Raw genomic sequence first — 26,796 nt, 5'->3', positions numbered from 1 at the left:
AGGTAGATATGTTAGTTGTTAAGCATTAAAATATTAAAATTCACAGCTCTGAGCATTGAAAACGAAGTTTATATTTGACATTACAAACCCATTAACCCAATCCAACGGTCAAATTAATCACCCAAACACATCTCAACCCCAAATGGGTATTACCCTGGGAAAAAAAATTCGGGTTCTTGCTCTTTATGTTAAAAAAATAAATTAAAAAAAAAAAACTAAAACTGCGTTGTTAGTTTTTTAAAAAATAAGCGTATGCAAAAGTGAAGAAAAAAATATTGAAAAAAAAAAAAAATTCTGGCTATCTCGAGTTTCCACTCTTTTTATATGTGATATTTTCGAAACGTTTTCATTCTTAAAAGTCGCCTAAATTTCATAATTTGAGAATTTATAATTTTTTAAAAATTATAAAAATAGCTCTATGTTTAGCAATATCACTGATATAGTTTCTGTTAAGATAATTATAATCTGTACAGATTAGCCAAAAAGCATGTACTAATCTATAAATTAAATCAAGTCAGCAATCTTTTTAGGTGATGAAAACCAAAACTTTTTCCAAATCTTTCAAGACCAACCAACCACAGATGGCCACCCCATTACTCCTCCTCCTGATCCTCTCCTCATTCCGCCCCGCCCAATCACACCCCGCCACCTCACCCAAATTCCAGCTCCCACTCTCCACTCTCCCACACCCAACCACCCTATCCGTCAGGGACTTCGGGGCCATCGGCGACGGGCGCCACTACGACACGAAGGCCATCCAATCGGCCATCGACACCTGCACCTGCTCCTCCACCTCCACCCCGTGCCGCGTCACCTTCCCGCCCGGCAAGTACCTGACGGCCACGATCTTCCTGAGATCCGGCGTCGTTCTGGAAGTCCAAGACGGCGCCACGCTCCTGGGCGGCAAGAGAATGGAGGACTACCCTTGGGAGGCGTGGAGATGGTACGTGGTGGTGGCGGAGAACGCGAGCGACGTGGGGATCACGGGCGGCGGAGTGGTGGATGGCCAAGGGCTGGGGTTCGTGAAGAGGTTCGACGAGAAGAAGAACGTGATGGTCAGCTGGAACCGGACCGGGGCTTGTCTTGGGGACGAGTGCAGGCCCAGGCTGGTTGGCTTCCTTGGGTGCACCAACGTTAGGGTTTGGAACGTCACGCTCAGAGAGCCGGCCTATTGGTGGTGCGTATTTTGACCCTCTACTCCTCTTTTTTCTTTTTTCTTTTCTTCTTTTGGGGCTGGATAGTTTCCTAATTTGCCATGATTGTGTGGAAGAGGTGATGATATTGCATTTTTACCCCTCCATTTCTATTAATATTCCCTCCTTGAATTTAAGTATCTAGTCGATGCATGAGTAGTAAAAAAAAAAAATCCTGGTATAAAAACTTTCTAAATGACCATTCTATTGTTAGGTTAGGTTCGGTTCGGTCATTCCCATATGTCTAAATGACCATATGATTGTTAGGTTAGGTTCGGTTCAGCCACCCTTAGAGGGTGGTCGAAACACGGTAATGACCCCTCAAAGGTCACCACTCATGTGACTAAAGCGATAGCTTGACCCTTCGGGGGTGGTTGGCTACCCCTTTATGGTTCGGCTACTTCCAAAGGTTAATTGGAGTGGCTAAATCGCCCCGCGATAAAAAACGGTGATTCGCCCACTCCAAAACAATCAAAAGGATCGCTAGCCACTCTAATGGTGGGGGTGAAAAACTAATAGTGACCGTACACAACGATGAAGCTGGTAAAGTGGCGATGGTTGCATAATAATATAGTTTTGTATTTTTAAATTACAAAACGAAATTTAGATTGTTCATTTACAATTAACAATTCATCTTCGTAATCTATAAGCTTAGCTGCTTAAGACACCTGAAAGAGATATTGTTTCTTTTTACATTAGCTTGAAGCAAAAGATGGAGTTGTGCCTCACTATAGTCTAAGTGAGATTTGCTGAAATAGTAAGACAAAATATAGGTCTGAATACAAAAAATGAGAAGACAAGGCTATATAGGCAAATACATTTAATCAAAAGGATACCAGGGCAAAAATATTTGCTCTTACGGGCCTCACAGGTACATGTGTTGTCAACTTGGCATACGTCCCTGTCCCCTTTGATGCCATTTCGCTGGTCTAGATGAAACGTGGCGGTGTATCATTTGGCAGTCAGAAAACTCAAAACTGTTATCTGTACATGCGAATAGGGAAGGATCAAGTATGATTTAGGCTCACCTCACCGTCTTTACACTTATCCACTGAGCTACACGATTCCTTGCCGAAAAGGGCCCACCAGCGGAGCCTGGGTCCCAACCTCACGCTAAATCCTCCGACTGGTCAACTTGCTAACAGACAAGAATGGCCGACGGGTCACGCTTGTCTATGGCTTGATATTATTGCCTGATTTATATTTTTATAGGAAACTACAATTATTCATGTACCATCATCTCAATTGTTAATGTCTTCTTAAATTTTATAATTAATTATCTAAACTACTTATCAAAAATGATCTAAACTACTTGTCCCTTTCAATTAACTCCACCCCCCCGTTTAAAACATTTAGTTGAATCAAACAGAAAATAGGCAGATGATTTTTTTTTTTTAAAAAAAAAAAAATTAGTTCAAGGGCATTTTGGTAATTTTCACTCATCTTATCAGGGGGCATTTTGATATTTTCACACACTTCACGGAGGTATAATGGAAATTTCACCCATTTTTTGTCGAAGTTAACAGAAAATTATATAAGTAGGAAGATAAGTGAAAGGGGCAAGTAGTTTAGGACGTCAATTGCAATTTTGATTTTTTAAAAAAATTTAAGGAGGAAATTTTATTTGAAATGATAATTCAAGAGGGGCAGGTGCAGTTCCCTTTATTTTTATTCTCTGAAGTATAGCATGGTTTCAATTAAATTCCAAAAATTCTAAAAGAATTCTAAATTTATTTTTATTTCAATAATGATCAATTTAGTCTTTTCATTCGTGATGATCTGCTATGTCAGATCTAATGGTGATTTTAAAAACATCACCTTTGGAGGATAAAAGAGAGATAAAAATCCTACATATAGCATTACTCATTAATTGTGTCTTTAGTGTAGTTGTTCATATATGAAATGTTTCATCCAAGTAATGGATGGGACATGCATTGATCCGTCTTAGACTCCGTTTCTTGATTCTTTTTTAAGGTGTTTTTTGTTTCGAAAAAGTGTTATGATGTGAAATACAGGTGAAAATTGTTTTGTAAGTATTTGGATTTTGGGTTGTTTGTTAATATTTTTGTTTTGAAAAGAGAAAACAAAATAGAAACGGAAAAGATGTTATCAAACAAAGCTAGATCGGTGAGATTGCTTCTTTTTCCTTTTCTTGATAAATGATTTAGTTGGATTGACATTGTGCGTACTTGGCAGGATTCCTACAATGATCAGTTCCCATTTAGCTACGATTTGAGCTTTTCCTGGCTCATTGTATTTTGTTTTAAATCTTCTTCAGTCTGTTTTGATGACAACAGGTAATTGAAAGATCCCCTGGTTATGTTACAACTGAAACAACATGTCTTAATGGTGTAAGGAAATCTCATTAAATCTACCAAAGGATATTTTGGGGTGGTGAGGCCAGGGGACAAGAGAAATAACCCCAATAGGTAGTTCATTAAAAAAGTTAGTATTTAAGTCGAGAGAGCAAGCAAAATTGTTGTTAATAAGTTTGATAGTGTAGCCTGAGGTGAGAGAGATTTGATACTTCTAGTTTCCTTTTCCATCTTGTCCAAATAGGATTTTTTTTTTTGTTTTTTTTCTTCATTTTAGCTAAAGAATCACCATTTTATATTTTACTACCGACTTTTTCAAAGTATCTACATCTCGGTCTCTACTATTCACTTTTACTCTTCCTTTAAGCATCATTTCTCGATGATTTGTGTTGGATTTGTTGTCTTGTTGGCTATGATTGGCTTGATTTTTGTCTTTTGAGTCATCCATATTTCCTATTCCATACGTTTGTTCTTGCAAATGGGTAGTATAGTTGAATTGGATTGATCAACTATGATTCACTGCATCATAGTCAAGTGCTGTGTATCTAATGAATAGATTGCATGAATATGATTGCAGCTTGCACATTGTAAGGTGTGAAAACACTTACATTCATGACGTTTCAATCTATGGGAACTTTAATACACCCAACAATGATGGGATGGATATAGAGGATTCAAATAATACAGTCATTACAAGGTGCCACATCGATACAGGAGATGATGCTATCTGTCCAAAGACATACACTTCCCCTCTTCATAACCTGACAGCCACCGACTGTTGGATTCGAACAAAATCTTCAGCAATCAAATTTGGTAGTGCTAGCTCGTTTGATTTCAAGGGTCTGGTTTTTGACAGAATCACAATTGTAGAGTCTCACAGAGGGCTGGCATTGCAGATACGTGATGGAGGTAAATTACTCTTGCTATAAATACTGCTTTAGAGACAGACAGATTGTAACATGAACATTGGCCTTGTGTAGGAAATGTAAGCGACATTACCTTCTCAAATATAAATATAAGCACAAGATACTATGATCCATCATGGTGGGGAAGAGCAGAGCCTATATATGTGACAACCTGCCCAAGACACAAGACTTCAAAGGAGGGTTCAATCTCTAATCTAGTTTTCATCAACATCACTGCAACTTCTGAAAATGGTGTCTTCTTGTCGGGTTCTAAACATGGGCTACTAAGCAATCTGAGATTCACAAATGTGAACTTCACTTACAGAAGATGGACAAATTATGCTGATGGATTGGTAGATTACAGACCAGGATGCCAGGGGCTTGTTCATCACAGCACTGCTGGGATCATCATGGAACACATTGAAGGCTTGGAGGTCGAAAATGTTAACATGAGATGGTCCGATGACCGGTCACGGCGCTGGAATAATCCTCTTGATTTCAGGCCTTCGACTGTGAATAACATTTCTTTGTATAATTTTCGTTCAGGTTTGTATAGACAGTGAAGAGTGAGTGGTAGGGAGGGAGGGGGGCATATTTGCTTAATGTATTCTTTTGATGGGGAAGAATGGAGATGGATGAGTATTTTTCCATGAAAATGAAGGGTGCACATTTTTACTGAAAATGACTCTGTGATAAATAAAAAGAACGCTTCTTCATCCAACGTTTTGTGTGATTCTTGAGGCAAAATAAGACTTAAGTGATTACTTTTTCCTTTTGCTACGTTTTAAAATATGTCAGATTAATTGGCTGAATTTGAAAAAAAAGAAAGGGAAAAAAGAAAAATCAATTCAATTTGAAGAAAATTTTGTATTCACCAAAAAATACAAGGAAATGGGGTGGGGTGATCATAGAGATGTAACGGGACTTGTTCGGGCTTTAATGTGTACAACAATGTCTTTTATTACAGGCCCAAAGGTAGCGGAAGCGCTGGTAACTTGGAAGGCGGTCACTCTTGAATGTGAGTTGGGGTACCAAAGGGTAATTATTGAGGGAGATGTGCTAGAAATTAAACAAGTTTTGCGCCATGAGGGATCTTGCTAAAATCGATATGGGCAGCTAGTAGAAAACATTAGGGTCATATTAAACAATCTTCAATTGTGGCGGATTGATTATATCAAAAGGTAGGTGAACAAAGCAGCTCATCAGTTAGCGAAAGCAGTGATCTATCTCTCTCTAGATAAAGTAGGGATAGAAGAAAGTCATTTTTTTTTCATTCAAAGTACTATACTTGCAAAGCAAGAGTAATTTTTGTGATCTTAATGAAATTTTGATGATTAACTTCAAAAAAAATAAAAATAAAAATAATACAAAGACTGCTATATCTTATAACGTCCGCAATATATCATTTCTCTTAAAAACACCGGAGAGCGGGCCCAGTTTTATGGCGTTTGATGCTTCAATATGCGAAAGAAACCCATAAAGTGTTCTAATTTCTAAATTCTAAGATTCTAGTACTGCATGCTACTTAACCGTTACATCTAATTCCGAAATATGCTTCGGAAAATCATTTGCTTTTTCCATCATCCCAAACATGTCTCATTTTCTTCCATCTCTAACCCATGTACCCGCCAACTTACCCTTTCCTCCTTCCCGCCGAGCTCACCAGATTTGAAATCTCTGTCTTCCAACGGTAAACTAAGAGAAGCCCTTCTAGAGATGGCCCTTCAAGGCCCTGAAATGGTGTTCGACGGCTACAACACGCTCTTAAACGAATGCGTGAATCAAAGAGCCATCAGAGGAGGCCAAAGGGTCCAGGCCCACATGATCAAAACCTGCTATTTCCCTCCTTTATACCTCAGGACCAGGTTGATTGTACTATATACCAAGTGTCAGTCTTTGGGTGATGCGCGGAAAGTGCTCGAAGAAATGCCTGAACGGAATGTGGTGTCGTGGACAGCCTTGATTACGGCTTATTGTCAGAGGGGTTATTCCTCCGAGGCCTTGAATCTCTTTGTACAGATGTTGAGATCAGGTAATTTTGAAATTTCATGTCCAATGTATGCGATTGGGTGTATTTGGTATTGTTCAAAATTTGAAATTATTGTGGGACTGTGGAAACATTGACGTCTCTATCTATTAAAAATTGGCTTAGCATTTTTTTTCGTACGAGTAATGCCAGAAACTATATTTTTATCCCACAATAATGATATTACAGTTGCAATCAACCATTGGATTTTTTATTTTTTATTTTTATAGGCATGCCTGCGAGCAATAGGGGATGGTGAGGTAACTGACTGGGATGAATGCCTTTCTTGACTTTGCTTTCAAGAAGATTTGAAGCGGCAGGTTTATTGCCACATTCCTTATCGTAATTGGACTTATACAAGTAGGGGGTCTTTAGAAATTACACATAGTATGCATAATAAATAATTCAGATTCCATAGCTTTTGAAGGCTCAAACTCAAATATGAGTAAATGAGAAATGTTTGAAGATGATTCTCCTTATGTACAAAAGAACAAGTTCTCACATGGGATTTTAAATGGTGTGAAATGTCAAAAGAATTTGATCTTAATCTGCGATGCCTGAAATACCCTAATTGGTTGTTAGATGGCAAGGTGGATTTTTCTTTTCTGTTTTCTGCAGCTTAGCTCCAGCTATTACAGTAGATTAGCAACTTGTTTTTTCTTCTTTTTCTTTCTCCCTTCATGTACTAAGGCAAACTTCTTGCAGGTACAGAGCCTAATGAGTTCACATTCGCTACTGTGCTTACTTCTTGTATAGGTTCAAATGGGCTTAACCTGGGAAGGCAAGTCCATTGTTTCATAATCAAGACAGGTTTTGAATCCTATATATATGTTGGAAGCTCACTTCTTGACATGTATGCCAAAGCTGGTAGAATTCATGAAGCTCGCAGAGTTTTTGAAAACTTGCCGGAAAGGGATGTTGTTTCTTGTACTGCTATAATCTCAGGCTATGCCCAACTTGGGCTTGATGAAGAGGCACTCGAGCTATTCCGTAGGTTGCAGATAGAAGGAATGAGTTCAAATTATGTCACTTATGCCAGTGTTTTAACTGCATTATCTGGGCTTGCTGCTTTAGATCATGGCAAGCAAGTTCACAGCCATGTCCTTCGTACTGAACTGCCCTCATATGTGGTTCTTCAGAACTCTTTGATTGATATGTACTCAAAATGTGGAAGTCTTACCTACTCAAGAAGGATCTTTGATAGTATGCCTGAGAGAACTGCTATCTCATGGAATGCAATGCTCGTGGCATATAGCAAGCATGGGATGGGAAGAGAGGTGGTTGAGCTTTTCGAATTGATGAGAGATGAAAATAAAGTCAAACCTGACAGTGTCACTATCTTGGCTGTTTTATCAGGTTGTAGCCATGGAGGGTTGGAAGAAAAGGGGCTGGATGTTTTCTATGAGATGAAAAATGGGAAAATTGGGGTTGAGCCAGAGATTGAGCATTATGGATGTGTTGTTGATTTGCTAGGGCGTGCAGGGAAATTAGAAGAGGCTTTTAAATTTATAGAAGAGATGCCTTTTGAGCCAACGGCTGCTATATGGGGTTCTCTTTTAGGTGCTTGTAGTGTTCACTCGAATGTTGAGATGGGTGAGTCTGTGGGCCGTCAGCTCTTAGAAATTGAGCCTGAAAATTCTGGGAATTATGTTATTCTTTCCAATTTATATGCTTCTGCTGGGAGATGGGAAGATGTAAGAACTTTAAGGAAGTTGATGAAAGAGAAGGCTGTCAAAAAGGAGCCAGGAAGAAGCTGGATTGAGCTTGATCAAATGCTTCATACTTTTCATGCAAGTGATCGATCCCATCCCAGAAGAGAAGAGGCATTTGCGAAGGTGAGGGAGTTATCAGTCAAGTTTAAGGAAGCTGGTTATGTTCCTGATTTGAGTTGTGTTTTATATGATGTTGATGAGGAGCAGAAGGAAAAGTTACTCCTTGGCCACAGTGAAAAACTGGCTTTGGCTTTTGGTCTGATTGCTACAGCTAAAGGAATGCCAGTTCGCATCATTAAAAACCTCAGGATATGTGTTGATTGCCATAATTTTGCAAAATTTGTCTCAAAGATTAATGGGAGAGAAGTGACTTTGAGGGACAAAAGGCGGTTTCATAAAATCATTGGTGGGATTTGTTCTTGTGGAGATTACTGGTGAGCGGTGAGTGTTAAAGATTCTTGATGCGAAGTAATCCATCGACCCCTTTGATGATGGAATAAGGATCCTCAAATATTACTCTCTATTTTTAAAAAAGAGAAGTAATACGATTCTTAGACAAAGGATGAGATGAGCAAACAACCATAGTCTGGAAAAAAAAGGTCATGCTGCATTTATAGAAAATTCAGGAACTATGTACGCATGGACATAAAGATATAGGTTGAATTCTGACATGAAAAATTGCTTGGAAGACAAGGAACCACCTAGGGTTTCTCTGAGTCTTGTTCAGGTTATCTTTGAACCTGCCTGCATGTAGAATTCTTTATGGTTGGAGATAAAAGCAAAAGCCAGGAATGATATACACTTCTTTACTGACATGATTTCAGAGCAGTCAAGAGTGCAGACTCGGAATAAGAGATTTAATTGTTGCACTCACGCCATGAAGTAGAAGGCTATCCATTTTTCGTCAAAAAAAAAAAGAAGGCTATCCATTTGTTTCTGATTTAGAAATTTATAAGGTTTTGTAATCTAATTTAAATTACAAATATCTTTGTCTTGGGATAGTGAGCAATTTGCATGAAATATACAGCTCTTAAGATACAGACCTGACATGAAAAATATGGATAGAAGAAAGTCATTTTTTTTTTTCATTCAAACTACTATACTTGCAAAGCAAGAGTAATTTTTGTGATCTTAATGAAATTTTCATGATTAACTTCAAAAAAATAAAAATAAAAATAAAAATAATAATAATACAAATACAAAGACTGTTATATCTTATAACGTCCGCACAATATATCATTTCTCTTCAAAAACACTTGAGAGTTGTTTCTAATGGGTAGCTCAATCAACTGTGAACCACGCCTCATAAAACGGAGGTCGCTAATTCGAATTTTTTCTCTCATTTTTCTTGTGTAGACATGTCAAAAAAACAAAAATTACTGAATTTTAGTACTGCATGCTACTTAACCATTACATCTAATTCCGAAATATGCTTCGGAAAATCATTTGCTTTTTCCATCATCCCAAACATGTCTCATTTTCTTCTATCTTTAACCCATGTACCCGCCAACTTACCATTTCCTCCTTCCCGCCGAGCTCACCAGATTTGAAATCTCTGTGCTCCAAGGGTAAACTAAGAGAAGCCCTTCTAGAGATGGCCCTTCAAGGTCCTGAAATGGTGTTCGACGGCTACGACACGCTCTTAAACGAGTGCGTGAATCAAAGGGCCATCAGAGGAGGCCAAAGGGTCCAGGCCCACATGATCAAAACCTGTTATCTCCCTCCTGTTTACCTTGGGACCAGGCTGATTGTGTTATACGCTAAGTGTGAGTCTTTGGGTGATGCGCGGAAAGTGCTCGATGAAATGCCTGAACGGAACGTGGTGTCGTGGACAGCCTTGATTACGGCTTATTGTCAGAGGGGTTATTCCTCCGAGGCCTTGAATCTCTTTGAGCAGATGTTGAGATCAGGTACTTTTGAAATTTCATGTCTAATGTATGCGATTGGGTGTATTTGGAATTGTTCAAATTTTGAAATTATTGTGGGACTGTGGAAACATTGACGTGTCTATCTATTTCAAATTGGCTTAGCATCACTTTTTTTCGTATGAATAATGCTAGAACTATATTTTTATCCCACAATACTGATATTACAGTCGCAACCAACCATTGGATTTTTTATTTTTTATTTTTATAGGCATGCCTGCGAGCAATAGGGGATGGTGAGGTAACTGCTGGGATGAATGCCTTTCTTGACTTTGGTTTCAAGAAGTTTTGAAGCGGCAGGTTTATTGCAACATTCCTTATTGTAATTGGACTTATAAAAGCATATAGGGGTCTTTAGAAATTACACATAGTATGCATAATAAATAATTCAGATTCCATAGCTTTTGAAGGCTCAAACTCAAATGTGAGTAAATGAGAAATGTTTGAAGATGATTCTCCTTACGTACAAAAGAACAAGTTCTCCTTATATTAAAGTGAGCACATGGGAGTTTAAATGGTGTGAAATGTCAAAAGAATTTGATCTTAATCTGCAATGCCTGAAATACGCTAATTGGTTGTTAGATGGCAAGGTGGATTTTTTTTCTGTTTTCTGCAGCTTAGCTCCAGCTATTACAGTAGATTAGCAACTTGTTTTTTCTTCTTTTTCTTTCTCCCTTCATGTACAAAGGCAAACTTCTTGCAGGTACAGAGCCTAATGCGTTCACCTTCAGTACTGTGCTTACTTCTTGTAGAGGTTCAAATGGGCTTAACCTGGGAAGGCAAGTCCATTGTTTCATAATCAAGACAGGTTTTGAATCCTTTATATATGTTGGAAACTCACTTCTTGACATGTATGCCAAAGCTGGTAGAATTCATGAAGCTCGCGAAGTTTTTGAAAACTTGCCGGAAAGGGATGTTGTTTCTTGTACTGCTATAATCTCAGGCTATGCCCAACTTGGGCTTGATGAAGAGGCGCTCGAGCTATTCCGTAGGTTGCAGATAGAAGGAATGAGCTCAAGTTATATCACTTATGCCAGTGTTTTAACTGCATTATCTGGGCTTGCTGCTTTAGATCATGGCAAGCAAGTTCACAGCCATGTCCTTCGTTCTGAACTGCCCTCATATGTGGTTCTTCAGAACTCTCTGATTGATATGTACTCAAAATGTGGAAGTCTTACCTACTCAAGAAGGATCTTTGATTGTATGCCTGAGAGAACTGCTATCTCATGGAATGCAATGCTCGTGGCATATAGCAAGCATGGGATGGTAAGAGAGGTGGTTGAGCTTTTCGAATTGATGAGAGTTGAAAATAAAGTCAAACCTGACCGTGTCACTATCTTGGCTGTTTTATCTGGTTGTAGCCATGGAGGGTTGGAAGAAAAGGGGCTGGATGTTTTCTATGAGATGGAAAATGGGAAAATTGGGGTTGAGCCAGAGATTGAGCATTATGGGTGTGTTGTTGATTTGCTAGGGCGTGCAGGGAAATTAGAAGAGGCTTTTAACTTTATAGAAGAGATGCCTTTTGAGCCAACGGCTGCTATATGGGGTTTGCTTTTAGGTGCTTGTAGTATCCACTCGAATGTTGAGATGGGCGAGTCTGTGGGCCGTCGGCTTTTAGAAATTGAGCCTGAAAATTCTGGGAATTATGTTATTCTTTCCAATTTATATGCTTCTGCTGGGAGATGGGAAGATGTAAGAACTTTAAGGAAGTTGATGAAGGAAAAGGCTGTCAAAAAGGAGCCAGGAAGAAGCTGGATTGAGCTTGATCAAATGCTTCATACTTTTCATGCAAGTGATCGATCCCATCCCAGAATAGAAGAGGTGCTTACGATGGTGAGGGAGTTATCAGTCAAGTTTAAGGAAGCTGGTTATGTTCCTGATTTGAGTTGTGTTTTATATGATGTTGATGAGGAGCAGAAGGAAAAGTTACTCCTCGGCCACAGTGAAAAACTGGCTTTGGCTTTTGGGCTGATTGCTACAGCTAAAGGAATGCCAGTTCGCATCATTAAAAACCTCAGGATATGTGTTGATTGCCATAATTTTGCAAAATTTGTCTCAAAGATTAATGGGAGGGAAGTGACTTTGAGGGACAAAAAGCGGTTTCATAAAATCGTTGGAGGGATTTGTTCTTGTGGAGATTACTGGTGAGCGGTGAGTGTTGAAGATTCTTTATGGTAAGCAATCCAACGACCCCTTCGATGATGGAATAAGGATTCTCAAATATTACTGTGTGTTTTAAAAACAGAAGTAATATGATTCTTAGATGAAGGATGAGATGAGCAAACAACCATAGTCTGGAAAAAAAAGGCCATGCTGCATTAATTATAGAAAATTCAGGAAATATGTACGCATGGACATAAAGATGGATCTAGGTTTGGATTCTGAAATGAAAAATTACTGGGAAGACAAGGAACCTCCTAGGGTTTCTCTGAGTCTTGTTGAGGTTATCTTTGAACCGGCTGCATGTAGAATTCTTTATGGTTGGAGATGAAAGCAAAAGCCAGGAATGACACACACTTCTTTACTGACATGATTTCAGAGGAGTCGAGTGCAGATTGAAATCTCTTGGCTGTAATATCTCATTACCATTCTGGACAGACTCAGAATAAGATGAGTCTCCGAATGTAATATCTTGCTCTCTTCAAGGTCCAAGGTTCAACACTTTATGGGTACAAACAATCTTTTGGGATCACACCCTCTAGTGAAAAGTCAGCGATTTAATCAGCTCTGTGTAGGAAAACTCTCGAGGGTGCAGTGCACGGGACCGGAGTTTACTCTATAGGGGCCCTGCCTTGGAGAGATTCTCCAACATCAAAAAAAAAAAAAAAAAAAACCAAAACAAATTGTTGCACTCACACCATGAAGCAGAAGGCTACCCATTTGTTTCTGATTTAGGAATTTATAAAGTTGTGTAATCTAATTTGAATTACAAATATCTTTGTCTTGGGACAATGAGCAATTTGCATGAAATATACATCTCTTAGAACATTCACAATAGAAGAGTCAAATGTTATTTTTATTTAAAATAACTAATCAGATTTGTAAAAAAACCATCTACATTGGATTAGCCAAAAAAAAAAAAAAATGCAAAATGAATATTTGATTGGAAGAGCAAAAAAAAAAAAAAAACTAAATGTAGCATCACTTTTTAAGGGAGCTATTTTATTTTTTATTGTTTCTCACTTCTCACTTAGTTCAATTGGTTAAATTCTTCAACCATAACCAACTAATTTTGTATTATATTTGTGTCTAATTTGTGAGTCATGTTACAATTTATCAGCACTACCTTAAACTATCGCTCCATGCCAAAAAGGTCATTCTATTAGTGAGAATAGTTAAAATTAATAAAAAAAGTAGTTCAAATGACTACTTTATTATGAAAATACTATAATATCCCCCTATTATAATTATTAAGATATACAAATTAGAATTAGTATTTTTTTTTAAATAAAAAAATACAAGTGCTGGCCAGTGGCCATGACCAACCTTTAGCTTTTGTTTTTTAATTTTTTTTCTTTTCAGTTTTGTTTGTTTATTTTATTTTGGTATTTTTTAAAATTTTAGTTTTTATTTCTTATTTTCTTTTAACTTATGATTATTTTTAATTTTGAGAGTATTTTAAAAAGAAAGATTGAAATAAAAAAATAAAAAATAAAAATACTGGTATAGGGGACTTTTAGTTTTAGGTATTGAAATGACATTTTAAAAAAAATTGGTGGTGTAAATAAAAAAATTAGTAGTAGTTAGGGCCAAAATGTATTTTCGATAAACAAAAACAAATGGCCACAACATTTCTCACTCTCTCGTAGTGCCTCTCCTTTCGGTGAGAGTCCGACCGTCAGTCCTCAAGCAAAACCTAAGAGGCGAAAAAACACCAACCAAGCATGCCCATAAGCAGCGCCTCCAGCATGCTCCGCCAGCGCCTGGTGGGAGCCCTGCGTATCCGTGGCGGCGCATCCACCACAGGATCGAGCCGGTGGACGAGCCCGGGGCACGAGGAGCGGCCGAAGGGATACCTCTTCAACCGAACGCCACTGCCACCGGGCCAGTCGCGCAAGTGGGAGGACTGGGAGCTGCCCTGCTACATAACCAGCTTCCTCACCATCGTTATCCTTGGCGTCGGCCTCAACGCCAAGCCCGATCTCACCATCGAGACCTGGGCTCACCAGAAGGCCCTCGAGCGTCTCCAGCTCGAGGCCTCCTCCTCTTCCGGATCATCTGAATCCGAGTGAGTCTCCGATCTTCTGGGTGGTATGGTCAATTCGGATCCACATGCTGCTTCTTTTTTTTATTCTCTGATTTTGATGCTAATGATAATGGCGACGATGATGACGATGAGGGTTTTTGTTTAAAGTGCTGGGGTTGGGAAGGAACGGGGGCTCTGCTCTTTCTGTGGTTGTTTATATGATGGTATGTAGTTGAAATAAAGGTTGTTTTGACTTTTACTGTTTAATTGGGATCTTTCTCTGAAGCTTTATCAATGTTTATTTACTGGCTATTTTTTGGTTACTTTGACTTGAATCATGTTTCGTCAGTTAGTTTATAATAAATTCCCTTTTTTCCAATATCAATGTTTTGATGAGGAATTGGTTTTAATTTTAGCTTCTTCCGGTACCTTTTGTTGTTGAATTTGAAGACTTTGAGCTTCAATTAGTTCAGTTTTATTTATGATTATTTTTTAAGCTGGAACTTTGTGAATGGGTACCTCTTAGTCTCAGCGTATGATTTCTATAACATGATTTGTGGCAATTTTGCATTCTGGCATGGTTGAACTTATATGGTGATTGGAATTTTGATTGGGGCGAGTGGCAGAATAGAAATGAGACGATGAGTGAGACCCTTTGGTCATGTTTGGTGGATTTTTCTTATACTATAATCGTTACTTGACACCCCTAATTGTGGAAAATCTGGGGCATCACCCCTAATTGGGCTGATAAGGCACTGCTGCCAATGGTTTTTACTCTTGTTCTTTTGTAATGTGGCGTAGTGCACAGGGCCGATTTTGTTTGTGAAGCGAGCTTGTGAATACAGTTATGAGTTTGTGTACATTTCACACGATATCAATGATAGTTTTAATTTATACACTCTCTCAACATACATATGTGTTCTGTTACTTATAAAAAAAAAAAAAATACATATATGTTCTGTAACATGTGGGCCTAGTTTGTGTTGCTATAATTTTAGGTTTTTGAAATATTTGGCACCCCATATCCTTATTCGCATTTGACTCTTGTATGTGTGCTGAAATCTTTGTGTAAAACTCAATGTTGAAATAATCACAAAACTTTGTTATATGCTGTTAGCTGTATGTGTATACCCTTTTTTTTTAAAAAAAATAACTTTATAATCATTATAGCAGCAATTGGAATTAATAGTCCTACTCCTTGATTGGCTTGTTGCATTGAATTTCTGGTTAATGGGTATTGTTTTATCCTTGTAACCATCTTGAGCATGCATTTGAGGTTTAATTGTTTTGGTGTTGATATGACTTGACCTTTTGTTTTCGCTTGGATCCATTTTGGATATATGGGACTAGATACATGGGTACCAAGGTGTACAGCACAACCTTGCATCAGTTGGTTATTGTGTCAATTTCTTAGGAAAAGGTGGACCTAAAAGTAAATAAATGTACTAGGAAGCATTTTGAGCTTGATAAGATACCACCATGAGAATGCTTTCTTGCAAGCCCCTTGCAACTACTTGTTGACTCTCTTTTTTGATAAGTACAAATACTTATTGACTTACCTTTCTTATATAATGTTTGGTGGATTAATTTTAAAAACAATCTTTAATCATCTATGTTAAGATTTTATGCTAAAACTCATATCTTTTATGTTAAGTTTGGACCTTTATCTTGTCCTTTTTGGATCATCCGTCAAATCAAAGGTGGCATGGGATCTGGTGATGTAGCATTCTGAGAACAGACTACCTGATTGGAGGGTTATCTCTCTTAAGGAAAATACATGTTTCACTAGGAGTATTGATGCAAGCCTTTTGATATGTCAACTTTCATTTTGTGGTCCCATGCTCTTTAAGCAGTTTCAGGTGAAGAAATATTAAGCATCACCACATTGAACTGTTAGGATTAACGATGGAGACCAGTAGCGGAAATGATTAGAGGAACTTGCGATAAGTAGTGATATCCTCTTTAGAAGAGTAGAATTTTGAAATTTTGGGCATCTGTGAGAGTATACTTACCTTAGAAGGTGAGGAGTCATGGAGTGGGGGAAGTCATTATGATGTCATTTATTGAGGTTGTGAAAGACCTGGTTTCTCTAGATTGTCATTTTGAGAATGCGTGCTCCATGTCAATGTTGGATGGATGCCATTTTGCATTGGAGTTCAATAGTTATTAGTCAATTGAATAGATGAAGAACTGATGTGGTTCTAGTTGTTATTATCGTATAGGACATTATGGTTCAAAAGTGTGGCAATCTAATAAGACACCAGGGTACAAACAAGGGTGTTCCAATGAATTTGACAAATTAGAATCCAATAATCACCATATTTTCATTTAGGGAATAACTTCCATTCGGTCAAGGCAAAAAGGGGGGGTTTTCTGCCCACCACTCATAAGTTGACACCTCATCTTAGCACACAAATTCAAAATGAGAACAAAACACCATATTATTCCTCTCACATTCACCTGCCACAGCCACCCCAAAAACGCCGCTTCCACCCCTTAGGGGTGGCGCATAGCCACCCCATCCACCATGGGGGTGGCCGCGCCGGCCACCCTGGGAGTGGCCGCGCCGTCCACCCCGTGGCCTGGGGGTGGCCGCGCAAGCCAACCCATATGGCCTGGCGGCCACCCCAGCCAGATCTGGGGTGGCCTGCGAGCCACCCCATGGCCTGAGAGTGGCCGCCCCGGCCACCCCGTGGCCTGGGAGTGGCCGCGCAGGCCACCCAGCCAGATCTGGGGTGGCCAGCGAGCCACCCCGTGGCCATGGGGTGGCCGCGCCGGCCACACCGTGGCCTGGGGGTGACCGACGCGTCCACCCCGTGGCTGGGGTTGCTCGCCGGCCACCGCAGCTCCTCCCCTTGTGGCTGCTCACGTGGCCTAGCTCCTCCCCTTTGGCTGCTCTCATGTGTTTTGTTCCCACTTTAATTTTTTGCATTTTTTCTTGTATTGGTGACGTGTCACGTGTTGATTGGTGGGCAACAAACCCATGGTTTTTGCCAAGACCGTATAGCAGCAGCTCTCTTTCATTTATTTTGACTTTAATCTGCGGACAATGAGATGTGCTATTAAAATTTTGACAATCCAATTCCATCTGAATTCTGGATATTGGCTCAGGCTATATATCTGTCTGTGAATCTATTGGTTGAAACTATAATTATCTCAATCTCTTCAATTTTGTTTCGTCTATTTAGGAGGCTACATTTTGTTGGTGCGATCATGTATTTTTGTGAACATATGGAAGAACACTGTAGTGAATTTTTCTCTTTTATTTTGGTGACCGTTTTTAAATCAATCTAGAGTACTTTGCCTATAATGTAAACAATATATTATATCCAAGAAAAGATGAAAATCTTACATTACATGTATTGAACATTATGCAATTTATTTATCCTAAAAAATACATTATAACACAGGAACTGGTGTCCTGTTGTACAATAGTCCTTTGATAATAGACATAATAACCATAATAATCTCCATGTTTCTTGAAGTAAATAAAGGCCGACTCATGTATCATATACATATCTTTTTCTGCTGCCCCGTTTTTTTGTTCTCATTTTTCTTAGTTTATTCATGTATCATGTCATGTTGTATGCATTTGGTGGAACATTTTGGGAACATGGGCATTGTGTTGAAAAATGTGCCTTACCAAGTTATGTATAGTGTTTCTTAATGATTTTGAGAACAGGGAGAAACGTCTGCATATCATGGAGTTCTTAATGATTTTGTTGCTTTGTTCTTGCACCTTCTATCAGCATGTATGTTGTCTTGTTTAACTGGTGGTCATTTCAATAATAGCTATGAAGAGTATCTTTCCTCTTTCAGTTTCTTTACATCGTTACATATGCCTGATTGATTGCTAAAAGCCACTAAGTAGAAGGCTGGCCAAGTCCTTTTGGATGCACTAGGTTTAGCAGGGTATGTTATCTCAGCCAAGCACTCGTGGGTTGGAAGGTAAATGGAGAGTTTTTTTTAGACGACGAACGGTAGATTTGGTATGATCTGGTTTTTTTATCCCTGTTTGGTTTTTTTTTCCAAACTGAAGTGTCAACCTCTCATTGAAAGGTACAAAATGCTTGATTTATGCCAAAACCATATAGAAGTTATTCTCATCTTGAAAATGCTAAAAGATTACTTCATTTTGTTGCATTTAAGTAAAGGGAATCCAGATGTCCTTGGGTATCTAGATTCCATCCCAACCTTCTTTTCTTGGGAATGTGGTTTCCTCCCTTGTATAGAGGTGGGAATCCACATTCCCCTCACATGAGAAGGTTTGTTTTCCTCTAAACGAACAAAAATGCCCTTCCTTTTCTTCCAATAAGTGCGCTAAACACCTTCATACTTCTTTGGCTTTTTCAATCCCAAAACTCATCCTAGGCCGAGTCAAAGGATTACTTACAGCTAATATACGCAATTCAGATTTTTTTTTTTTTTTTTTTTTTTTTTTTTTTTTTTTTTTTTTTAAATAGGATGACTCTAAATATGATTGTGATTCAAGTTCTCATAGATGCAGGGGTAACTCCATTATATTTGTAAGGTCCGATTTTATTTTATTAAAAAAAAAAAAAAATCTTTTTGATGCTATTATTTGGTTTTTGGGAAAAGTATATATATTCTCTCTCAAACTACTATCTTATTGTCAATGTTCTTCCTGAACTACTAAAAAAATTTCAATGTCTCCCAAAAGGCCAACAAAAAAAAAAAACAAGGGGGTGGCCATCTCTTTAGTTTCTAGTTAGAACCAATTTGAAATGACGGATTACCAATATGACAATGTTAGAACCGATTTGAAATCCTTCAACTTTTGGGGTTCTATGGAGTAGATTGAGAGCTCCTAGAAATTTGCAATTATGAGAGAGCTCGTATGGAATCTATTTGCTTAAATCTTATTTGGGATGTCTAACCACTTACTTGGATGGATGGATTACGGGTATCAGAATACAGCCTCATATAGTGAATTCAACCATTTTACTATAATTCTAACAAAATAGAAAAAGAAGAACAATTTACAATAATCAGTTCTATTATGGTGCATCAAATACATTCAGTTTTGATGATTTCAAACAGCCATTGGCATCTTCTATTCAATGCCACATCAAATAGTTTTTGGTATTCTACAATCTCGAAGCTTTCCAAGTGATTTCAGATATGATGTATTGGTAACTATAAAGTGCAAGCAGATCCTCCGAGCCATGGGGACAATGCTAACTGATTTTAATTATTTGGAGAAAGGAACCAAACATAGGCTATGTCTTTAACAAACATAGGCTAGAATCCTTTGGAGAAAGGAACCAACAAACAAAACAGTGATTTAGGTAGGATGGCATTTGATTGTAACACAAGTGTAATGCAGGCAAAATGTCAATATCCTTATGCTTTAATTATTAATGTCGTTATTGATCTTCTTAGCACAGTCCTGGGTTGGTGTTACTTAACTCAATAGGCTACTCCTTTGGTATTTCAGATTCAACACCAACATATTTGAATTCAAAGCATCTTGGCACCAGCCACCGGGTGAAGACATGAACAAATACACAGATGATTGCTTATAGATTATATGATCCAAGTTCTTAAGATTTCTTTTGTTTTAAACTAGCAACTTTTGACAATTCTAGATGAGCAGCCTTCTATTATATGCCCACATAATTTAATTTCTAACTGGTTTTGACTTGTGGGCCAAACTGAATACCCATCTACAAGTTGTCAAGTGCTTTAAGGAGAAGGAAAGTATGTTCTCATTTATGCATAAAATAAGGTAATAAGTAAGATCACCCGTAAAATATTTAATCTGAATGAGATGTGAATTATGGAAACAATCCACGATTATTGTTTTAATATCATGTTAAATTACCACTAATTTCAAAAGTGTTAAGGCTACGTTTGGAATGCATGAAGGGACCCATGAGTGGATCGGATATTCCGTTTTCTAGGAACCCCCAAAAAAAAAAAAAAAATCCTTCTCCTTGGGTTGACTACCTCCTTAATATATATGTAAAAAACCTTTTTTGGGTTCCTAGAAAAAAACTTGATTCAATTTTGGTTAAAAAATTTGATTATTCATGTGTTGTCGCCAAACAAATGAACATAAATAGTCATTTGATTTCAACTTTTTTGTAATACTCATCTCCGTTCCTAGATAATCAATTCTTGAGTGAATAAAAAATAAAAAATAATTAATAATTAATAAATTAAAAATCATATAATGTTGATAAACATTGGATGGTTGAGATATGATTAAGTTATTGGGTCTGCTGTCATGATGCACCAAAGGGGTCCATATTTTCAAAGCCTGGAGCTTTCATTCTACCCCCATCTTTTGACTCATTTTCTCCAACATGGCCTTTTTTTTTTTTCTTTTTTTTCTTTTTTTTTTGAAAAGCTCCAACATGCCTTTTTGGTTGACGATGGAGACACCACCCAAGAGAAAGAAAATAAAAGAGAGAAGCGACGGTGAAGAATCTCGTGTGTCTATGATGCCACTTGAGATAATACCAGTAGAATTTTTTTTTAATTTAAAAAATAAATAAATAAAACATTGTGAGATTGTCTATAATGTTTTTTAATGTTGGGGAGATAAACATTACATGGGGAAGTTTATAAGTAAGATGTTGATATAATATCAAATCAAATGTTTTTATTCCAATGTATGAGTTTGAATCCACAACACCTACTTCATGAATCATGATGCTTATATATACACCTACTCCATGATGTTTATATCTTATTTCCAGAACAAAAAGTGAGCATCATTTCATATTTGCGATAGAAATTTCTCACAAACTGACTTGTATGAAAATTCTTTCAAAATAATTTTTAAAAGTGTCATGTGTCTCTTATTATGTAAGAAGTACGTTCTTTTTTAATAAGGTTAATAAAAAAAAAAAAATGTGCTTCTTATATGCTCACAAAACACATAATACTTTTAGAGATTGAATTAGAAGAATTTCTACAACTCTATTTATAGTATGAGTAAAGTTAGACAACATAAGGTTGATTGGGGAGGAGGAACCACCCCCAAACTGGCTATTGGGGAGGGAGAACCACCTTGTGACCAAGGGGTTGGTCATAAGGTGGTTCTTATACTAAAAGTGTCATGTGTCTCTTAGTATATGAGAATCACATGCTCTTTTAGTAGCATTAAAAAAAAAATATATAGTATTTGTCATATGTTCAAAGAACATGTGATACTTTTAGAGATTGAATTAGAGGAATTCTTACAACCCAGTTTGTAGTATGAATAATATTAGAAGCTGCATTTTTATTTTAAAACTATTCCACAATATTGTCGTGACAGTCCCAACCAACTCTTCAATCAATCCTATTTTTTTTTAAAAAAAAATAAAGGTTGGTTAAGGAAAAGGAACCACCCCCAAACCGGCTATTGGGGAGGGGAACCACCTTGTGACCAAATGGTTGGTTCAGCCACCCCAAACCTCCTAACATCCACCAAAGCTGTATATTTTTTTATTAGTTGTTACGATTTAAAATGAGCGGCCCAAATAAAGGATATTATACTAGATTTGAACCCGAGTAAAAGATCAAGTTCAATATTCTTTTATGTAAAACTCGTAATTTTTTTTTTTTACCAAACACAAGTTTTGACAAACCCAGATGAAAATTGTGACCCAAAGCTACTACCCAGGCCAGATTTGAGGGAACAGCAAAAGACAAAGTAATTGTTAAGTTTTAGATAGTGCTTAGAAATCATATCATATCCCTGATTCCACGCTGCTTGGCTAAACAAACACCCTAGTTGGACAATTTATGTTATTCTTAATGATTGTTTAATTTAATGTATTATGTTGCTTTGTCGAACAAATTTTGAGTTGTTTTTCCTTGTTAACCCACACTTTCCTAGCAATTTTCTTACTAATTTAATACCATCTCAGATTCTCTGAAATACCGCCAGAAAGAGAAAGAAAAAGTATTTTAATTATCCATGTTGTCCAATAATGCGTCCTCTTTACAAACTTTAGATCTCGAGCACATATTATGGGACACAACCCATGTGGTGACAACCAATACTTCTGCAAAAAATTAAAAAAAAAAAAAAAAAAAAAAAAAAAAAAAGAAGTGTTAAATGACTAACATGAACGTTATAAGTGTTACATCAATTTGTAAGAAATTTATAATACTTTAATAGAATAAAATGGATTACTAGCACTTCCCACGCTTATGGATTTAATTAAACTGGAGTTGCATGTTAGTGCACAAAAATATTTTAGCGTGCTAGGATAGGTGATGATTTGACAAATTTTGATCGGGTTTTACAGCTAAATTCATCGGATTAATCAAAACAATACTGCTATAAACTACGCCTTTATTTCATTACTATTTTAGTGCTAATCAACCCTTTTTTTATTTATTATTATTTAACAAATGCTGATTCAAAGATTAATCGATGCTGTCACGTGTAAAAGAGTGATTGAAATTCCAGATTTTCACTTTTAACGTTAAGACAAAGATAACCTAAATGAATTTGTAATAATAGTGTAAAGGTATGTGCATATAAAGGAGAACCAACTGGATCTTTGCTTTACAATTACAAAACATGTCATGCTTTTTATTCTCTGCAAATCATTTTATTGATTGTTTTTACCAGAAGATGCCCAAGATTCGTTGCAAGTGCTTAGGTAATCATAGGATCACGTTACTTGTAGGCACAGCGGCACAAGACAGAGCAATAAAGAGTGTTTCTTTTGGTATATTGATGTGTTTCATTATCGGACAATAATGATAAATAATATGAAATTGAAACACAGATTTAAATGGTTGGATAAGGTGTCAACGTTAGTATGTCCAGATGAGAGTGTGACTATATTTTTTTATTAATAATTCAGGGTTACAACATATATATATATATATAATTCTCAAGTTGTAAATAGATTACCCGACACGTTTGACCCGTATATATTTTTATTTTTTATTTATTTTTATTTCAAATTTGCAAGGTTTTTGGGATTTTGCTATTTTTGTTATGCTATAAAAATTAAAATGACTTTAAACATGTTCAGGGGTTATGTCCTGTTCACATGTTCACTTATTAACATCTAAATTAAACATGTTCACAGGTCTTGTCATGTTAACCCGACACGACACGTTTATCTAAACATATTACATGTGTCGTATCGTGTTTGGGTTTGCCATAAACGGGTTGACACGAACCCGACACGCTAACACGTTTTGCCAACCCTAACTAGTTCCAAATGTTTAATTTAATAAAAAAAAATATAAATTTATTCATTTAATCTATTAGTTAATACCTATTATTAGCTTGTCTGAATTTCATCAAAATTTAGACCGTTTAAAAGAGACAACTGCATGACTCGCCGATCTTAAACCGTTTAGGACATATGATTTACTTGCAAAGGACAAGTGGCCCTACAACTCCCCTTTGTTAGACCGTCAAAATTTGAACAGAAGATTTAATACCCTTTAAAGCTAGGTTTAAAAAGTAATAGATTTTGGTACTTTTTTTCTTTTGTAGGAGAAGGATTTGCATTAGATTTTGTCGGTGCAACCAACAATGCGTGTTAACTGTGAATTCAACCGTTGCAATAACTGGAAGCATCCCTTCAAAGTTAAAACAAACCCACAAAAAAAAAAAAAAAAAAAAACAACCCACAAAAGTGTTTTATAAAGATAGAGATTTTGAGCTTTTGAATGTAGAGTTTTTGTCTATGAGCTTTTGTCAAAAGCGCTTATACTAAAAAGTTATTTGCACGTTTAGTAACTGCATGTCTTAAGCGCTTTTTTAAAGTTATTGATGTTTGATAACAAAACTAAAAATGTGCTTTTAGTGTCAAAAATGATAATTAAGGATTTTACTAAACGACCCTATTTTTTCTGAAACGGGCTTTCCAGGGTTTAGAAGCGCTTTTTTTAAGTTATTGATGTTTGATAACAAAACTAAAAATGTGCTTTTAGTGTCAAAAATGACAATTAACGATTTTACTAAACAACCCTATTTTTTCTGAAACGGGCTTTCCAGGGTTTAGAAGCGCTTTTTTTAAGTTATTGATGTTTGATAACAAAACTAAAAATGTGCTTTTAGTGTCAAAAATGACAATTAACGATTTTACTAAACAACCCTATTTTTTCTGAAACGGGCTTTCCAGGGTTTAGAAGCGCTTTTTGGGTTTGCAACCGCAAACCCAAACAGACTCTTAGAAAAATAAAAAAAATCGTGTTTCCCTGTATTTTTTTTGTTGGAAATTTTTTGCTTTCTTAAAAAAAAATTATTTTTTTCATGCTTAAAATGTGCCCAAAAATAATCCTAATTTGCCTTTTATTTTTTCTCTTTAAATTTATGAATTTGCTTTTGTGTCAACCACTCTGCCTTGATGGATACTCAAAACCACTAACAATATGTTCTAAAGCTCAAGCAATTTGCAACCCTTCATTCAGTCAACATCTTGCCAAATGGAGGGAATGTTGGAACCATTATTCAATTCTTTAATCTTGTTAATTTTTTTTTTTAATAAATAAAAATAACTTGTAAATACAATTTTTCCCAAATATTATTTTCTTTCAATTTTCACAAAACTCTGATGAAGGACGAACAAGACAAGGGGAGTCGGTGGAGATCCTTGCAGCTGGCGTGGCGACTGCCCAATCGCCATGCATTAGGAATTTCGGACAAAAATAAATATGTAAATCCTTCGACATCACTTTCTACTGTAGGGCCCACGCTGCACACATTAGCGATCACCTCCTGATGTGTTTGCCATCTTGCCCACCATCATGCGTTCGCATTGACTTGGGGCCCTCACTTGCCAGCTGGATCCCATCATACCCAGTGGCTTTGTTGACTAAATACTGTTCCCAGCTTTTGTGTAGGTAAAGCCACGTCATTTGTGTCCCACGACAATTTTTTTGTAACATTTAAGTTGCTAGGACAAGATTGAGCTAATGTTATGCTATTTTTTTAAAAAAAATTAAAATAAATAAATAATTGAATTTATTATTTTCTATTAGTTTAAATTTTTGAGTTTGTTGTGTTTAATCACGATCGGATTCCTTTTGACGATTGACCCTTCGCCAATATGGTTTCAATTTGTGCGGGTCGATGGGTTTAGAGTTCTATTTTGGTTTTTGACGAAAGTCGAAGGCAAAGACGGAGTTTAGTTTTGGTTTCTAATGAAATTCTAAACCCGCTTGTCTTTATTTTTTAAAAAATATATAGCTAATAGAAGGATGTTGTTTTATCTTTTAGAATATTTTTTCAATTGTTTTGAACCCTACATATTTATCTTTCCTACATATTACTGTAAATACAAATCACTTCCTCTCCCTTGCCTTTGTTTGTGCCTTTCGTTCGTTTTTCTCTCCACTATCTACTCCTCACCGCCCTACATCCATGTTCACTTTAATAAATCACCACTTCATTTTTGTCGTGTCTTTATCTTCATCTATTTAGATAGGAGTGAAATTTCGCCTCCCAAACTAAAAGTTTTAATTCTATCCCTGTATCTAGATCTTTATCCTTGTTTACACAAGATAGTGCAGACAAAAAACTCCACTCTTCAACTCATCTCCAACTAGTTCCAAGTTTTTGTAGATGGAGGTAGGGCAGAAATGACCTTTCTCGGCGGTTTCCAACCCTTCCAACCCCGGTAGAGGTAAAATTGCAAAAAGATTGATTCCAACTCGTATACCTCCAATGCACAATTCCTTTTTTTTTTTTTTTTTTAGTTAAATAAAAAAAAAAAAAAATCGATCCATAAGTAAGCTTAAAAATTGATAATTTAACATTCTTCCCTTCAAAATCCGAAGCGACAATAATATCATGAATTTGACCTTCCATGAAAAATCCCAATTTTCTTTAATTATGCTCCTTAACTGAAGTTTCCCATCAGCTTTGTTTGTCTTAGGGTAAAAGGTGACGAAAAAAGGCAGATTCTTTGTTGCGCCTTAATTTTCCCTTAATCATCACCCTCTCTAATATGGATAAGAACATCGATGTCGGTGCGGGTTGTCCCACTCGAAACCAACATATACACAAGGGTGCATGCATGTATAGTTTCTATTTTTTATTTTTATTTTTATTTTTATTTTTAAAAAAAATAAGTTTGAGAAGAAAAGGAGAAGGAAATTATGTATTTTTTTTAAATATTTCTTGAAAAAATTGCTCTGCTTCTGTAATCCTATGCAATATTATTGGCTTAAAGAAGAAGGATATGGAAACATTGTAATTTTTTTTTTAAAAAAATATTATTGTTGAAAAGATTAGACAAGCTACCTACCTATTATTAAAGCGATAACATAAATCACATTGTCGCTTGCATGTCTGGGCACTGACCTTTGAGGGTTTTAATAGTTAATAAAATCATTCATAAAGAAAAAGAAGAACAACATTGGAAAATATATATATATATATATATATATATATATATAAAAATAAATGGGGTTATTTTGCAATCCAATAATGGTTTTTATTGTTCCACACGTCGCTTTCGCAGGAGAAGATCCTTGTTTTCTTTGCCTTTAATATTTAGGACCCATAAGTTGACTAGGGATAGTCGACTTGTCCCAACCTAA

The 26,796-nt window shown here is 36.7% G+C and overlaps 4 protein-coding genes across 5 annotated transcripts; all 4 read left to right on the top strand.

The window, feature by feature from the left end:
• Positions 1-432: 432 nt before the first annotated feature.
• On the top strand, positions 433-5,103 carry LOC132192070 (Pectin lyase-like superfamily protein). The gene is made up of 3 exons (XM_059607267.2): positions 433-1,177; positions 4,086-4,417; positions 4,489-5,103. The coding sequence occupies exons 1-3, from the start codon at positions 534-536 to the stop codon at positions 4,974-4,976; spliced, it is 1,464 nt and encodes a 487-aa protein (XP_059463250.2). The 5' UTR covers positions 433-533; the 3' UTR covers positions 4,977-5,103.
• A 752-nt stretch (positions 5,104-5,855) lies between these two features.
• LOC132192320 (putative pentatricopeptide repeat-containing protein At3g13770, mitochondrial) lies at positions 5,856-9,200 on the top strand. 2 transcript variants are annotated; one of them, XR_015909356.1, is made up of 3 exons: positions 5,856-6,445; positions 7,145-9,040; positions 9,073-9,200. XR_015909356.1 is itself a non-coding variant. In XM_059607617.2 (2 exons), the coding sequence occupies exons 1-2, from the start codon at positions 5,965-5,967 to the stop codon at positions 8,587-8,589; spliced, it is 1,926 nt and encodes a 641-aa protein (XP_059463600.2). In that variant the 5' UTR covers positions 5,856-5,964; the 3' UTR covers positions 8,590-9,062. The 2 variants fall into 2 exon arrangements, 1 of the variants encoding a protein (XP_059463600.2); XM_059607617.2 differs by lacking the exon at positions 9,073-9,200 and having other exon boundaries at positions 7,145-9,062.
• Positions 9,201-9,658: 458 nt separating this feature from the next.
• On the top strand, positions 9,659-12,770 carry LOC132192357 (putative pentatricopeptide repeat-containing protein At3g13770, mitochondrial). Its single transcript, XM_059607671.2, has 2 exons — positions 9,659-10,061; positions 10,780-12,770. Exons 1-2 carry the CDS (start codon positions 9,746-9,748, stop codon positions 12,222-12,224), a joined length of 1,761 nt encoding a protein of 586 aa, XP_059463654.2. The 5' UTR covers positions 9,659-9,745; the 3' UTR covers positions 12,225-12,770.
• A 1,096-nt stretch (positions 12,771-13,866) lies between these two features.
• LOC132192354 (ESSS subunit of NADH:ubiquinone oxidoreductase (complex I) protein) lies at positions 13,867-14,585 on the top strand. The gene has a single exon (XM_059607669.2). The coding sequence runs from the start codon at positions 13,961-13,963 to the stop codon at positions 14,306-14,308; it is 348 nt and encodes a 115-aa protein (XP_059463652.1). The 5' UTR covers positions 13,867-13,960; the 3' UTR covers positions 14,309-14,585.
• Positions 14,586-26,796: the final 12,211 nt, after the last annotated feature.

This window comes from Corylus avellana, chromosome 10 (genome assembly GCF_965113065.1).
Source record: "Corylus avellana chromosome 10, dhCorAvel1.hap1.2, whole genome shotgun sequence".
NCBI classification, from domain to species: domain Eukaryota; kingdom Viridiplantae; phylum Streptophyta; class Magnoliopsida; order Fagales; family Betulaceae; genus Corylus; species Corylus avellana.
The sequence above is the reverse complement of the archived record's forward strand: the minus strand, read 5'-3'. Positions and strand labels throughout refer to the sequence as shown.